The sequence below is a fragment of the Benincasa hispida genome, chromosome 5 (assembly GCF_027475165.1).
Source record: "Benincasa hispida cultivar pf3 chromosome 5, pf3_genome.v1.1, whole genome shotgun sequence".
NCBI classification, from domain to species: Eukaryota; Viridiplantae; Streptophyta; class Magnoliopsida; order Cucurbitales; family Cucurbitaceae; genus Benincasa; species Benincasa hispida.
In genome coordinates this window covers 37,399,837-37,415,049 of record NC_143482.1, presented here as the reverse complement: position 1 = coordinate 37,415,049, position 15,213 = coordinate 37,399,837, and the positions used below count along the sequence as shown (strand labels likewise).

At 31.3% G+C, this 15,213-nt stretch overlaps 1 protein-coding gene across 1 annotated transcript; it reads left to right on the top strand.

The window, feature by feature from the left end:
- Positions 1–4,374: 4,374 nt before the first annotated feature.
- On the top strand, positions 4,375–13,356 carry LOC120078218 (methylmalonate-semialdehyde dehydrogenase [acylating], mitochondrial). Its single transcript, XM_039032443.2, has 19 exons — positions 4,375–4,521; positions 4,614–4,708; positions 5,847–5,918; positions 6,019–6,180; positions 6,270–6,348; positions 6,469–6,623; positions 6,877–6,940; positions 7,361–7,440; positions 7,804–7,869; positions 8,715–8,765; positions 8,860–9,011; positions 9,639–9,729; positions 9,845–9,925; positions 10,743–10,820; positions 10,911–10,946; positions 11,032–11,075; positions 11,164–11,242; positions 11,743–11,833; positions 13,154–13,356. Exons 1-19 carry the CDS (start codon positions 4,497–4,499, stop codon positions 13,264–13,266), a joined length of 1,614 nt encoding a protein of 537 aa, XP_038888371.2. The 5' UTR covers positions 4,375–4,496; the 3' UTR covers positions 13,267–13,356.
- The last annotated feature ends 1,857 nt before the right edge of the window (positions 13,357–15,213 follow it).

Sequence of the window (15,213 nt, the reverse complement as noted above, 5' to 3'; positions counted from 1 at the left end):
GTATTCATAGATATAATTAATCAACAATGAGTCGATCCTTCACGAATTGCTCGTAATTACAATTGAGTCAAATTACCATTTTATCCATGTAATGTCAGCACTTAAGGGAGCAATTCGTCTACTTACCCTAAAGAAGTAAATTTCAAGCTTATTAAGACGACGAATCTGGTCACTCTCACTCATACAGATTCATAGACATGAGTTCATAACTCATTCAAGATTGAGGCCAAGTACCTATGGTCGTCCTATGAAATGTTAATCTTTTCAATTAACAGTGTTATAAAGAGAGATTAATCATTTTGCAGTCTGGTATTGTACAAACTCTTTGTATAAGATACCCCTACTCGTATGTCTCCACATAAACGGACTAGTTATATCTCGATCGATCTAATTTTGATATTCTAGAGTGAGATAGAAAATAAACTGAAAGTTGAGAATAAATTAAAAAGAAGAGATAGAGAAATATTAAGGGAGAAGAAGGGAGAATCACCTAGTACTTCATACTACTTAAGCTCACAAATGAAAATGAGACAAGAGAGAGAAACTTAGTGCATGTTTGGGAATGATTTTATAATCGTCAAAATTACTCTAAAAACACACCTTTAATCTCTTAAAATTAATTTAATATTAAATTCTACACATTTAAATGCAATTCTCATATCATCAAAATTAGTTTGAAGGATTCAAAACATATTTTTTTATAAGAATTTTAAAAATAACAAAAAGTGATTTTAACAATTTCATAATCACTCAAAAACATGTCCTAGTGATGATAATAAGAAAGAGAGAAGAAAGCTCACGGATGAGGAGGAGAAAAGCGAGAGAAGCTCAATGCTAAAGAGAAGAAATAGAAATAATAGGAGAAAAAAAAGAAAGATGAAAAACTAATGGAAAAATATTAATTTATACCTCTAAATTTTAAGAGTTGTACCACTATCAATTAAAGGCACACTTAGCGACTAGAAATTGTATTTAGAGAGGTCTAAGGAGCGGGGATGGGATGGCTTCCCCGTCCTCAGTCCCTCTACTCCATTTCATTCCCCATCTCTATAAAAATCCCCCGGAATCAAAGCGAGGATTACCCACGAAAAATTCCCCCCCCCGACTTAATATAGAAAATTTTTAATTAAATAGTTAAATTCTTCACGTGACAAAAATATAATTAAAATGATTAATTTACATAAATTTTAAATATTACAATTACATATTCTAATTTTAGTTTAGTATATATTGTACTTAAAGAACTATATATATATATATATATATATTACAAGTTATCTCGCACTCTTGACAATTGTTTGGGTGAAATTTGTGTAGTAGAACACGACCTGTAGAGAAACTTTTTTTCATTTTGTTTAATATTATTTTAATTAAATCACTTTTATATTGGTAGATTTTATTTTTCAATAAAATAGATTCTCAACTATATTTTTATTTATATTTGATAAAATCTACAAGAAATTGAAATTTCAGTACAAATAATTATCATTTTTTTTCTTCTAATTTTACATTTAAAAAGTTTAGGTATTAAAAATTATTTGGATACAAAGATTTGAATAAATAAATAAAAATAAGGACATTTTAATTTTTTAGCTCATTCAAAATTGACTATAAATTTAAAAGGTTTAACTTTATGGTAATCATACATATTTCATTCTCATTCTTGATAGGAGTAAACAAAATCAATGAGTTTTCTATTACGATTCAACACATTCTCAATATATGTTAGTAACACATCATCAAAGTTATCTAATTACCGTTCCAGCTCATTCCTTTTGCCTAATCCAATTATGATTGCACCCTAAATCCCAAACCGGTAGGTAAACGAGCCCTAAAATCTTAAACCAATAATTGTATTAATGAAAACCCTAAAATTTTGTAGGTGTATTAATTTAAACTCTCCATTTAGGAAAACATCACACGAGACTTATATTATATCAATTAAGTCTTTATATTTTTATAAGTGAAGTAATTTTGACTATTCGTTAGAATTACTTTAGAGAATCGTGACTGATGTATGAATAATTTTTAAAGATAATCAAAATGAAATGTTTAAATTGATTCGCTTACATATATTTAGAAGTTTAGTTAATATAAAGACATGAATAACCCCATATACAATCCAAGTGATAAGCACTCATATTGTTTCCTTGCATAATGAATAATGCTGAGTCATGTCCTCATAGGCACTCACCCAACTCTCCTTGTAAGAGATTCTCTTTTGCCTTGAAAATAATATATTAATTTAGGTTCCCTCTTTTGTTTTTTATTTTAATTTTTTTTTTTTTGCTTGTTTCTTTTTCTTTGTTCAATGGTTTTTATCTTTCTTTTCTAAAAATACGAACATTTTTTTTAAAACTATAACAAGACTTCTAACAAATAGACATTAAAACAAAGAAATCAATGGTGAAAGTAGTTTTTATAAGATCTTAATTTTAAAAAATAAAAAATTAAATAGACTCGATTTAATAATCATTAATTTTTTAAAATTGAACTTATAAATAATACTTGTACCTTAGAGTTATAATGATATATTTTTTTATAAGTATTTTTAAAAAATCAAACCAAGTTTTGAAAATGAAGGCATCGTTTGGTTACCATTTAATATTTTATTTTTAGTTTTTAAAAGTTAAGTCTATAACACTTATTTCACCTCTAAAATTCTTGTTTTTTTTATCTATTTGTTACCAATGTTTTAAAAAAAACTAAGCAAAAAATTGAAAAAAAGAGTTTTGAAAACTCGTTTTCAATTTTAGAATTGGTTAAGATTAGAACTTTTGTACTTAAAGTAAGATGCAATTCATTTTAAGAAATTTGAGAGAAAATAGACTTAAATTTAAAAAAACAAAGTGGTTTACCAAAGGGCCTTGATTTTTAGTTTTTTGTTTTTGAAAATTAAGCCTATAAACGCCCCCTTTTATCTTTAAATTTCTTGTTTGTTTTCTACTTTTTACTAATGTTTTCAAAACTAGACCAAAATTTGAAAACTAAGATTCGTTTGATGACAATTTCATTTTTTGCTTTTAGTTTTTGAAAATTAACCTTTTATTTTTTCTCGATTTCTTACCATGATTTGCATATTTCTTAAGTACAAAAGTTGAATTCTTAAGCAATTTTCAAAAGGAAAAACTATTTTTTAAAAAAACTATTTTTTTTGTTTTCAAAATGTGGTTTTTTTTTCTAAAATATAGGTAAAAAAAAGTTAACAAAGCAAGAAATTTAGAGGTGGAAGAAGTGCTTATAGGCTTAATTTCCAAAAATAAAAAACCAAATAGTTGTCAAACAAGGTAAAAATAGTTTTTAGAAAACTAGTTTTTTTTTTTTTGGGAAATTTGGCTAATATTTCAACTATTTTACTTAAAGAAGCCATAAATTATTGTAAGAAATTGAGAGGAAATAGATTAAATTTTCAAAAATAAAAGAACTAATGCTCCGTTGGTAACCATTTGGTTTTTAATTTTTAGTTTTTTGAAAATTAAACCTACAAACACCCCTATGACCCCTAAATTTCTTGCTTTCTTATCTATTTTTTACCCATTCTTTAAGAAACCAAACCAAAGTTTGAAAACTATTTTTTTTTTTTTTTAGTTTGACTAAGAATTTAACTCTTGTATTAAAAATATGTGCAAACCATGGTAAGAAAAGTGTGAAGAAATAAACTTAATTTTCAAAAACCAAAAACCAAAACATAAAGACTCTGTCTAGTAACCATTTTGTTTTTTGTTTTTGTTTTTTGAAAATAAGCCTATTTCTTTTTAATTTCTTACAATGATTTACATATTTCTTAAATACAATTGTTGAATTCTTAGCCAAATTTCAAAAAAGAAAAAAAAAAACAAGTTTTTTAAAACTATTTTTTTAGTTTTCAAAATTTGGTTTGATTTTTTAAATCATTGAGAAAAAAGTAGATAACAAAATATAAATTTAAAGGTAGAAGTAATATCTATAGACTTAATTTTCAAAAATAAAAAATAAAAAATCGAAATTGTTACCCAATCGGAATAAAATAATTATCAAATCATGCGTAAAGAAATTAATTTTTAAAAAATTGTTTCTGTTTTTAAATTTAACGGAAAATTCACATATTTGTTAAGAAAGAATGAAAACCATTATAGAAGGAAAACCAGCGTTAATTTAATAAACCAAATCGGTTGCGAAATTAATTTATTTATCCAACCCAACCTTAAATTTTTATTAATTTATTTTGGTGGCCAAATCCAAATCTAAATCAGCAAAACCGCCGCTAGACAATAATGCACGCTACTTTATTATTTATCCAATAGAAACACTAACATAAAATATCGACCGTTAGATCCTCTCCAATCTTACATCAACCAGATCAAAACAATCCAACCGTCCAAAATCAAAGAGGACCCACCGCTCGTGTTAACCAAAACATTGTCCAGCTCCAGCTTTTGCTTGTAAACAGTCAAATCTCTCGATACCGCTCGTGTGAGAGTGTGATCATCTTCATCTTCAATCGGCGCCGGAGAAAAATGTTGCAGTCTTCGATTTGGCGAGGTAAAATTCTTTGATTGTGAAGAAATTTGTTTCTTATTTTTGAATTTGTTAATGGAAGTTGCTTCTTGACTATGTTTGTGATCATGTTGCAGTGAAAAAATTGAGTGTTCTGAGACCTCAGATCTTTGCTCTTGGAAATTCTCGTTTCTCCACCTTTGCTGAACCGTCTTCCAAGCCTAATCCGCCGGTAAGGAAGCGGCTGTTTGTTTGGGGACTTCATTTCTTTTATCAGCTAATTTTCTTCTTTTGATGGTTGAGCGCTCGAGAGGCTAGCAACTTTGGATGCTAAGCGCGTTGCATTAATTTTTTATCTTCTTTTCTTTGATTAGAGCTTGGTGATTTATTGAGCTTGTGGTTTGAATGAGGAACTCTGCTTGCGGTTTTTGGTTTATGAGAAAATGGTAGGACAGAACGTGGACAGTCCAATTTATGCTTTGCTTTCTACTGTCCCCAACTTTGCTTAATTTTTTCGTTTGTAATTATTTATTTAAGAGAATGGCCTTCGTTGATTTAATTTCTTGTATTGAGACGGAATAGTTTGGAATCGTCTTCTTAACTTGGCGGTGTTTGGCCCCACCAAGGAGTTGGAGAAAGTGAAGTTGTAAACTCCACTCTTCGTTCTTTGTTTGGCCTGAGGGGTTCGTGACTCAACTAAAAAAAAGTCAATTTTATGTTATTACACTGTGGACTCCAAAGTCCACAGTTCACAGACTTCACAACTACACTCTTTGCTCGTTTGGCCAAGGAGTTGTGAAGTAGGAGTTGATAACTCCATTCCTTGTTTAGTCCAAGGAGTTTGTGGGTCCCACTACTAAAAAAATCACTTTTCTATCTTATTAACTCCTTACATTGTGAGTCCCAATAATTCACAGTTTCTTAGATTTCATAACTCCTTAGTCCTCACTATTTCACTCTTACCCCCAACACCACCTAAAGTTTAGGATTTCCCCCAAACACTCCCTCAAAGTTTAGGAATTACGCTGTAGGTTGGAAGAAAAGGGAAACGCACCTGTACGTTTTCTTTAGCTTAATCACCAGTGTAGTTTGCCTTTCAATTCATGACTAAAATATCATGTATAATGTCAGTGCATACTTGTTTCATCTAACATTGTTATGGAAGACTGATGTATACTTTATCTACGCAAGCCTTTCTTCATTTATAATCTTCAACTGTCTGTTGATGAAATTTCTCCCTTTATTTGTTTTATCAACTAAAACTGATTCAGAATTGTCAATTGTGGCATTTTGTTAATAACATTTATCTCTATCATATGTTGTATTTCTCTCGTTGATTTCATCTCTTTTATCCTTTTGTTTTGTACCAGAGGGTTCCAAATCTCATAGGAGGGACTTTTGTTGATTCTCGATCCTCAGCATTCATAGATGTCATAAACCCAGTGAGTTACCACCGCATTTTTATGTTCTCTTTTCTATTTCATATTTGAGAAAGTTAAGTTCCTTTTGATATGGGTAAGGAAATGTGCTTTCTGTTATTAGGCAACACAAGAAGTTGTTTCTCAAGTTCCATTGACCACAAATGATGAATTTAAAGCTGCAGTGTCTGCAGCAAAGCAGGCTTTTCCTGCATGGCGTAATACTCCAGTTACAACTCGTCAACGAATTATGTTCAAGCTTCAAGAACTTATTAGGCGAGATATAGTATGTTTGTAGGACTTTATTTATTTATGTTTCATTTAAAGGAATATTCTAAATTCACTATAAAAAAAGGATTTTTCCTGTCTTTTCAGGACAAACTTGCTCTAAATATTACCACAGAACAAGGAAAAACGTTAAAGGATGCACATGGAGATGTATTCCGTGGGCTAGGTTATAATCCTTTAGTTCCTTCCTCTCCCTGTCTATGTTTGTGTTTATGAGATGGAAAATTCATTTTGTCGTATGACCTGAGATGTTTAAGAGCAAATTGAAATGGCATATATTATGTAGAGGTTGTGGAACATGCATGTGGAATGGCATCTCTGCAAATGGGGGAGTATGTCTCTAATGTGTCACATGGAATTGATACCTACAGCATCAGAGAGCCTCTTGGTGTTTGTGCTGGGATTTGTCCGTTCAACTTTCCAGCCATGATCCCCCTATGGGTTAGCCTGTTATCTTTCACTGTCATTCCAGTGGTCATAATTTCAGCAGTAGAGAATTAGTTTGTTTTCTCAAAGGCATGCCATTATCTACTTCATTTGTGGTCTAAAAACTTGCTCTGCTATGAAAGATTTTTATCCCCCAAAAATAATTTTAGAACTATTTTCTTCATTCCTTGCTGATGTTATTCCTCCAGTAACCTTTACTTTTTCTTATGATATTAGACTGACACTTCCCTTGGATAATCCACTGCAGATGTTCCCAATTGCTGTTACATGTGGGAATACCTTTGTTTTGAAGCCTTCAGAAAAAGATCCAGGTGACCATTGTTTTTTAATTATTCCCCAAATGTCTTTATATGAACTTGGTTTCTTTCCCTTTCTAATATTCTTTAAATTAAATATATATACACATATATAGATAGACTATATATATATATATATATATATATATATATCTGTCTATCTATATATGTGTATATATATTTAATTTAAAGAATATTAGATATCCTGGCTTTGACCTAGTAGGGATCTCTTATGGAGATTTATGTTTGGCTTGGGGACACACACTTTCAACGACTGAATAGTGAATAGCTGCCTTTAGCTTTAAATATATATTTGCAAGTTAATTGACGTATATCATGGTGGAGATCATCCCCATTTCTATGATTTTTTTATATTTGAAAGATGTAAAATATTCCCGTCATATCAGTGATCTTCAAACTTTCCTGCTTTTTCAGGGGCTTCTATAATCCTTGCAGAGTTAGCAATGGAGGCTGGATTGCCTGATGGTGTCCTAAATGTGGTTCATGGTACTAATGTGAGTTATTAATCTATCTTCTTTTTGGATTGTTGGGTGGCATGGATAATATTGACTCCTTGATTGATCTATCTACTAATGAATCCTAGATTTGCAAGTGCAATGAAGGAAAATATTGATTGGTACTGCTATTATTTTTAGCATTATTATTTTGTCACATGGTATTCTAAAGTGCTTGCAAGCCTAGAACTCAATTATTAGATGCTGGAACCATACCCATTAGATTCAACTGCTATCTTAAATGTTTTGGCTGTCAGTTGATTTGATTGCAGCCTCAACTGCTATCTTAAATGTGTTGGCTATCAGTTGATTTGATTGCAGCTTCAACAAAATGTTATTTTAATTGTTGTAATTTTTCTTCAGGATGTTGTTAATGCCATTTGTGATGATGAAGATATAAAAGCAATATCATTTGTCGGTTCAAACATTGTAAGTTATCTTAACTGAAAGAATTTATTCTTCACGGAGTTGGCAATTTCAATACATTCTAGATTCATTTCTACAAGTGGTTCTTACTGCTAAGATTCTATTATAGGACAGTAGGTCCTTTCCACTTTCTGTTTAGAGAACCCCGAATTATTAATTTGGATATTTCTTCATGTGGCAACTGGAGTTTTACAAGTTATTTATTTGATGAACATCCTACTGCAGTAGAACCTCACTGTTCTTTACCTTCTGCCATTGGTACAAAGTGCTTTAAGTTTAGCTTTGTGGTTCTAGCTGGATTGGTTGCAATATTAAATTTAGTTTTGGACTGTGTTGAGCAATTGCGTTTATTGATTGTCTTTCTTGTCCCATGGGAAGTTCTCTTTGGAAAAAATATAGAATTGTTGAGCACAAACCAGAGATGAGCTTTTGGATACTATTAGTGTTTTTTTTTTCTTTTTTTATTTTTGAAATTCTTGGTGTAGTGTATAATTTTTACTTTGTTTTGTAATGACATCTTTTCGACTAATGCCAATTGGAGCAGTTTTTTTAATAACTTTTCGCGTTGGATTTTCCCTTTATCTTGTGCTATTTTCACTTCTAAGAGAAATCTTTGTTTCTTTCAAACAAAAGGAAAAAAAAAAAAAAGAAGACAAAAGATAAAGATAAAGAAAAAGGAAAAAAAAAAGAAGAATAAGAAAAATTGCCAACTTGAGCATAACTCCACTCATTTAGGCATATACCCTCGACCAAGAGGTCAAGGTTCGATTCTCTCAACTCCACAAGAAATCGCAACATGTTTGGTCTGTCAAGGTAATTTGACCTTTTTTTTTCCTTAAATGTGAAAGGCTGGCATGCATATATATTCAAGGGGATCAGCTAAAGGAAAACGTGTTCAGGCAAGTAAACCCAGGCTAAAATTTTAGGATACTTTTAGAACTTTGCTTGTTTTTGAAACTGCTAATTATTTGAGTGACTGTGTGATTGTTTCAGTCCAATATGGGTGCAAAAAATCATGCAATTGTCTTGCCCGATGCCAGCACTGATGCTACTTTGAATGCTTTGGTTGCTGCTGGTTTTGGTGCTGCTGGACAAAGATGCATGGCCCTTAGTACAGTTGTCTTTGTTGGAGACTCCAAATTGTGGTATTATTCCTATTTTTGGAATTTTCAAATTATTTTAGCATACAACCCCTCTATTTATATTGCTTTTATGTTCATGTTTTTATGGGTAAAGAGTTCTTTTTCATTTGGAATCTTACTATTTTGAATTCATGTAATGCAATTTGTATCTTGAATGTTGTTTACTTCTTTCAGTTGTAAGCGATTGCTTAGACTTTTTTAATGGTTAGGAAAATTCTGAGGCAATTAAACGTTGATCTTATAAAGCCTGAAATGTAGAGTTTTCTTTTTGGAAACTTCGTATTAATACTCTTCTCCCAATTATTAATTCCAGTGCCTGGAGAAAGTAATCTTTAGCATTATGAGATTCGACAGTTTGGGATCATCAAATTTGTGTTCTATTTGGAATTTCAATAAATGTTTATCGAAACATATGGTGAAAATAACATTTGAATGGAGTACAATCATCTGGAATTGAATGCGCACACACTTTCATACCTCTTTGTTTTTTTTTAAATTTGCAGATACCATAACAATTACATGGTTTTTGTACTTTGGGGTATATTTGTACTGCATCTGTTCTGAAAAATATTTTTAGATTGCAGCCATATTACTTTGTTTATCACGAAAAGAATTATAAACTTTTTCCAGGGAGGAAAAACTTGTAGAACGTGCCAAAACACTGAAGGTAAACTCTGGAACAGAACCTGATGCAGATCTTGGTCCAGTAATTAGCAAGCAGGTACTCATAATTTTTTTCCCTACAATTTAAACTTCTCTTTTTCATATTTGATTATGCCCTGGAACGTCCCTCAGTGGTATCTATTCGATGGTTAAAATATTTCCTTGCTTCACAGGCAAAGGATAGGATTCACAGATTGGTTCAGTCTGGCATCGATAGTGGAGCCAGGCTACTGCTAGATGGGAGAAATATAGTGGTATCTTGTTACTTTTCATATTGCAGTACCATCATTTTTCCTGCCGGTATTTGATAGATTAGTGTAATTTATCTGTGCTCCATGTTTCGTCATGAATAATGTCTTTCCCTGCAAGTGGCATCATATGCTATCTTCTTGAGGAGTAATTGAATTTTGTTGTAATACAAAATGTAGTCAAGTGTATAAAGAGATTTAGTAGGCAGAGATGGTATTTCCAAAATTGAAGGCTTAACAAGATAAGCCTTCAATCTATTTATTTATCAACAAGGGAATAGCCAAGAGAAGAACTATAGAGCTTCCAACCTCTCCTAACTCTTGAAATGCACCCAACATTAGGGACTGAAGGATATATTTAACCTCAATTAATCGGTTGAATTATCTTTCAATAGTTTCTCCAAACATACTTATCTCTTACAATTGTTCCTATACATACGCATTATGTTTCATAACTTCTTCACGAAATTTCACTCTCTCATTATTCTCTCTCAACTGTTTGTTTGTATGTTTATAAGGAAATTTATAATCTCTGCTATGTTAACATAATGAAACATTGTGAAACAAAGAAGATTCTCTGGGCTAATATCCCTTGGGAGGTAACACTGCAAAGAATAAAAAGTTCACAACAATGTAAATGAATGTTCCCTAAGCATATTGTCTGTCTTTGACACAATTCAGATTGCTGAAAGAAGAAAAATGGGGGTTTTTTTCTGTGGATTTTCCGATGAGTTCTAATCCCCATCCGAAGTGGTGTTATAACAGACTCAATGTTATATCAGTATCTGCATCATGTTGATCGTCATGCATGATTGTAATGTAGGTCCCTGGATATGAGCATGGAAATTTTATTGGACCTACTATCTTAACAGATGTGACGCCGGACATGGAGTGCTACAAGGTATTTCTTTTATCTTATTCTGAGTGCAACATGTATAATAATCCTGAACGTCGGACTAAACTTGGAAAACTTATGTCTTACCCTTTCCAGGAAGAAATATTTGGCCCAGTTCTGCTTTGCATGCAGGTATGCTTGTCATATATTATCTGTCTGATTCTTCGATCTGTTCAAAAAAAATATTGTTACATATCATTCTTTATTGTTCCATCAGGCTGAAAGTTTAGAGGAGGCCATTAGCATCGTTAACGGAAATAGGTACTGATTGTTTATTATTCCTTTTATTGTCATAGCAACTACTCCTTTCTCCATTGTCTTACAATCTTCATGAAATATGTTTGTACAGGTATGGCAATGGAGCTTCCATATTCACCACATCTGGGATAGCGGCGAGGAAGTTTCAAACGGATATTGAAGCTGGACAGGTAACAGTAACACGCATCGTGGGAAAGAAAATGCGTCTTGTACCTATTTATATATGTTCACTCACGTGCACACACATGTAAATTCCTTAAATTATGCTCCTAGCCAACCCCTCACTAATCTTCGAAGAGGCTTTTTCCAACCCTCAAAGAAATAAAGTGAGTTTTGAGTTAAGTTTTTATCTAGAGCTTCAAGCCCATTACTTTGGAGGGTATCTTCAAACATTTCAGCCCTTGTCATGCGTTCTTGGAGAACAAGAAAATACTCTTTTTCTAAAGATAGATTTGCATGTTAGTCATGTTCATGAAGAATGAAAAAGAATTATATCCGGAAAGGATGTATGTAGGTTAAACTCTTTGCCTTCGTGTGTCATGTAAATTATATAATCTTAAAACTTCCCTTCCGTTTTAAGGATTAGAAGCCAATAGTATTTTCAAGTTCTTGGTAATCTCTAATTTATGTATAAATGAAGTACATCTCAAAATTACTTTTGAATCTTTAGGTTGGGATCAACGTTCCGATTCCAGTTCCGTTGCCCTTCTTCTCGTTCACCGGCTCCAAGGCATCTTTTGCTGGGGATCTCAATTTTTATGGTAAGCTTTTGATTTAAACTTATTTCAGTTCCTGATCTTTTGCCTTTATTCTTCTTTAGTCCATGAAACACTCTTCACTTTCCTAGATATTTATTTTCTTCCTTTATCATTAAGTCATTCACTTTCATGCTCAATACGAAAGTCGAAGATTAAAATAGAATAAGTGAAAGAATAATAAAAAATGAAAAAAATGTAAAATGAACCATCCTGGATTGGTTTAGTGGTCAACAAGTGCCATTGTTATGATAAAGGACTTTGAGGAAATGTGTTCAATCCATGGTGGCCACCTTCCTAGGATTTATGTTAAATTATAACAAATACCCTCAAACTTTTTCATTTGTTCCAAAAATACCTCTATACTTTCAAAAGTTGCAATATTACCTCTCAATTTTCATAAATATTTCAAAACTACTTTGGAATAAAAGTCCTTTGGAATTTCAAACAAAACTCAATGCTAAAGTTGTGTGGCAATAGCTTGAACCGATATCGTGATCTAAATTTTTATTTTAGGTCACTACTACACAATTTCATATATCAATTTTTTATCCAAAGTTCTGAAGAATTTCTATTCCAATAGTATTTTTGAAACATTTATGAAAGTAGAGTAATATATAAGAAGCACAAACAATTTAGTTTAGATAGCATGTCCATATTGGACACGTGTTGGACACTTATCGGACTTTTGTTAGAGCAATAGATGTATTAAAAATGCTAATTGTACTAGGACCAACATTTGTGTACATGCATCAAATACTTGTATTATAACTAAGTTGACACATATATGACAAAAATAATAAAATTTAAGAGCAAAATACATCAAACTAATTCTTTAAGCATATAAGTGAGTAAACTTATTGACTTTGAATTTTCTTCTTGTTTAAAAATGATATAAATTTTAAAAAACGCATGTTTTAATAAATATGTCGTTGTATTTGTATCCTAAATTTTTTTTAAAAATGGTGTGTTGCCATGCTCCTGTTCTATCGTATCCATGTCTCATATCCGTATCTATCCTTCGTTAATATTGCAACTTTTGAAAGTATAGGAATGTTTTTGAAACAATGACAAAGTTTAATAACATTTTTTTTTTAAAATTTAACCTAGGATTCAATATCCTACAAGTTTTATGGCACCCAAATACTATAGAGGTTAGGAGGGTTGTTTCGTGAGATTAGTTGGAGGCACATGCAAGCTGGTCTGGACACACTCATATTTAAAAAAAAAAAAAGAAATAAATGAGTAAATGAACAAGTTCATAGGATTTAAATGTTAAACCTTTGTTTTGGTTATTGGGATTAAGAGATTCTGCTATGGAAACAGGCAAGGCTGGAGTCAACTTCTTCACACAGATCAAAACAGTGACACAACAATGGAAAGACTCAGCTGGGGGAACTACAGTCAACCTTGCAATGCCAACCTCTTTGAAGTCATAGGTTACCTTTCAACTTATTGTAATCACTCTTAAATAAACTTTATGCAGCTATTTTCAGTGCACATATAAATAAATACTTTTTTTTTTCCCACTTCCTTTTTCTTTTGGCAGTCTTTTCTCTTAACTTTTCAATTAGTCTGGCAGTCTTTTCTCTTAATTTTTCCATAGTCCAATTAGTCCAGCTCTTGCAGTCTATCAATGATAGAGTCTATGAGTGATATGAGTCAATAAGCGATATAGTCTATCAGTCTATCAATAATACAATCCATGGGTGATAGAAGTCTATAAGCGATATAGTCTATCAATTGATAGATTCATTCCCGTGATAGACTTTTATCACTAATAATAAAATCTATCACTTATAGAATATCATTGATAGACTCGTATCAACAGTAGAGTCTATTAATGATACTCTATCACGGGTAGACTCTATAAATGATATGAAGTATCATTAATAGATCTATTAATGATTAGGGTCTATGACTTATAGGCTTAGATAATTTGGAGGCTATTAATGATAGTCAATGATAGATTTTACATAGCATATAGAAATATCACTTATATAGAAGGTTACTTGTAGACTTTTATTATGTAATTTTAAAGATTCAATTACTTTGAATATTATGTTGAGCTATCAATGTTAGAGATAGAGAAAACAAAATTGGAGGAAGAAAGTGAGAAAATGGAAAAAGAAAAAGGAAAAATATTTGTTTGACATCTATCAGTGATAGAAGAGATGGGAATACATGTTACTTGTGCATAGTGATTGAATTCTATTAATCATAATAGTCTATCATTGATAGACTTAGGTTTTTAATTATGAGAAAATCTAGTACAATGATAGAAGCCAACACAAGCATAGTTTAATTTATATTAAGACATGGACTTTTGATTTAAAAAGTTAAGAGGTGTGCTAAAATCCTATAATGGTAAACACCAACAAATAGAGAGGGGAAAGGATCTTGTAAAGAAAGAAAAGTCAATAAAAACCAGTTGAATGTTGTATGAAATTAAAAAATGACAGAAGTAGAGTTCTAATATTAATAAAGAATGAGAAGCAAGATGGAACAAAAACAACATAATAGAAAGAAAAAAAATGTAGGAAAAAAATAAATAAGGAGATTTGAGAAAATAGTTATGTTTGCAATTCTTGCTAAACACTTAAATATTAGTGTTAAAAGTGTTATTCATTGTAATTATCCAATCCAAAAACATATTCTTACAGTTTTGATGAGGATTAAAATCTTTATTGCATCATTATCTTCTCATATATCTTTGAAACTTGATTCAAACCTAGAGGCCTTATTTGGTTCGATTGATATGTGTGAACTCCTCTCAGCTCACGACCTCTCCAATCGACGACGATTCTTTCCGGCCCGATCTTCACCTTCTATTCAACTGTCTCGAGTCCCACTCTCTTTGGTTAAAAACTAAGATCATATGAGATTACTCAGGTCCCGTTTAGTAATCATTTTGTTTTTAAAAATTGAGCTTTTATACACTATTTTCACCTTCAAATTTCTTCATTGGTTAAAAATCCGTTTGATAACCTTTAGTTTTTTGTTTATGTTTTTTAGAATTAAACCTCTATTTTATCCATATTTCTTAGAATGATTTGCATTGTACAATGGTTGAATTCTTAGCCAAATTCCAAAAACAAAAACAATTTTTTGAAAGCTACTTAGTTCTCAAAATTTGGCTTGGTTTTTAAACCATTGGTGAAAAGTAGATAACAAATGAAAAAGTTTGGAGGTAGAAGTAGTGTATATAAGCTTAGTTTTTAAAAATAAAAACAAAAAATAAAATGGTTACCGAACGGGCCTTAGTTTTTAAATGGTTATTTTTGTTTTTGAAATTTGGCTAAGAATTCAACAATTATACTTGAAAATTCGACCATTATATTTAAAAAAGATGCAAAATCATTGTAACAAATGGGGAGGAAGTAGAC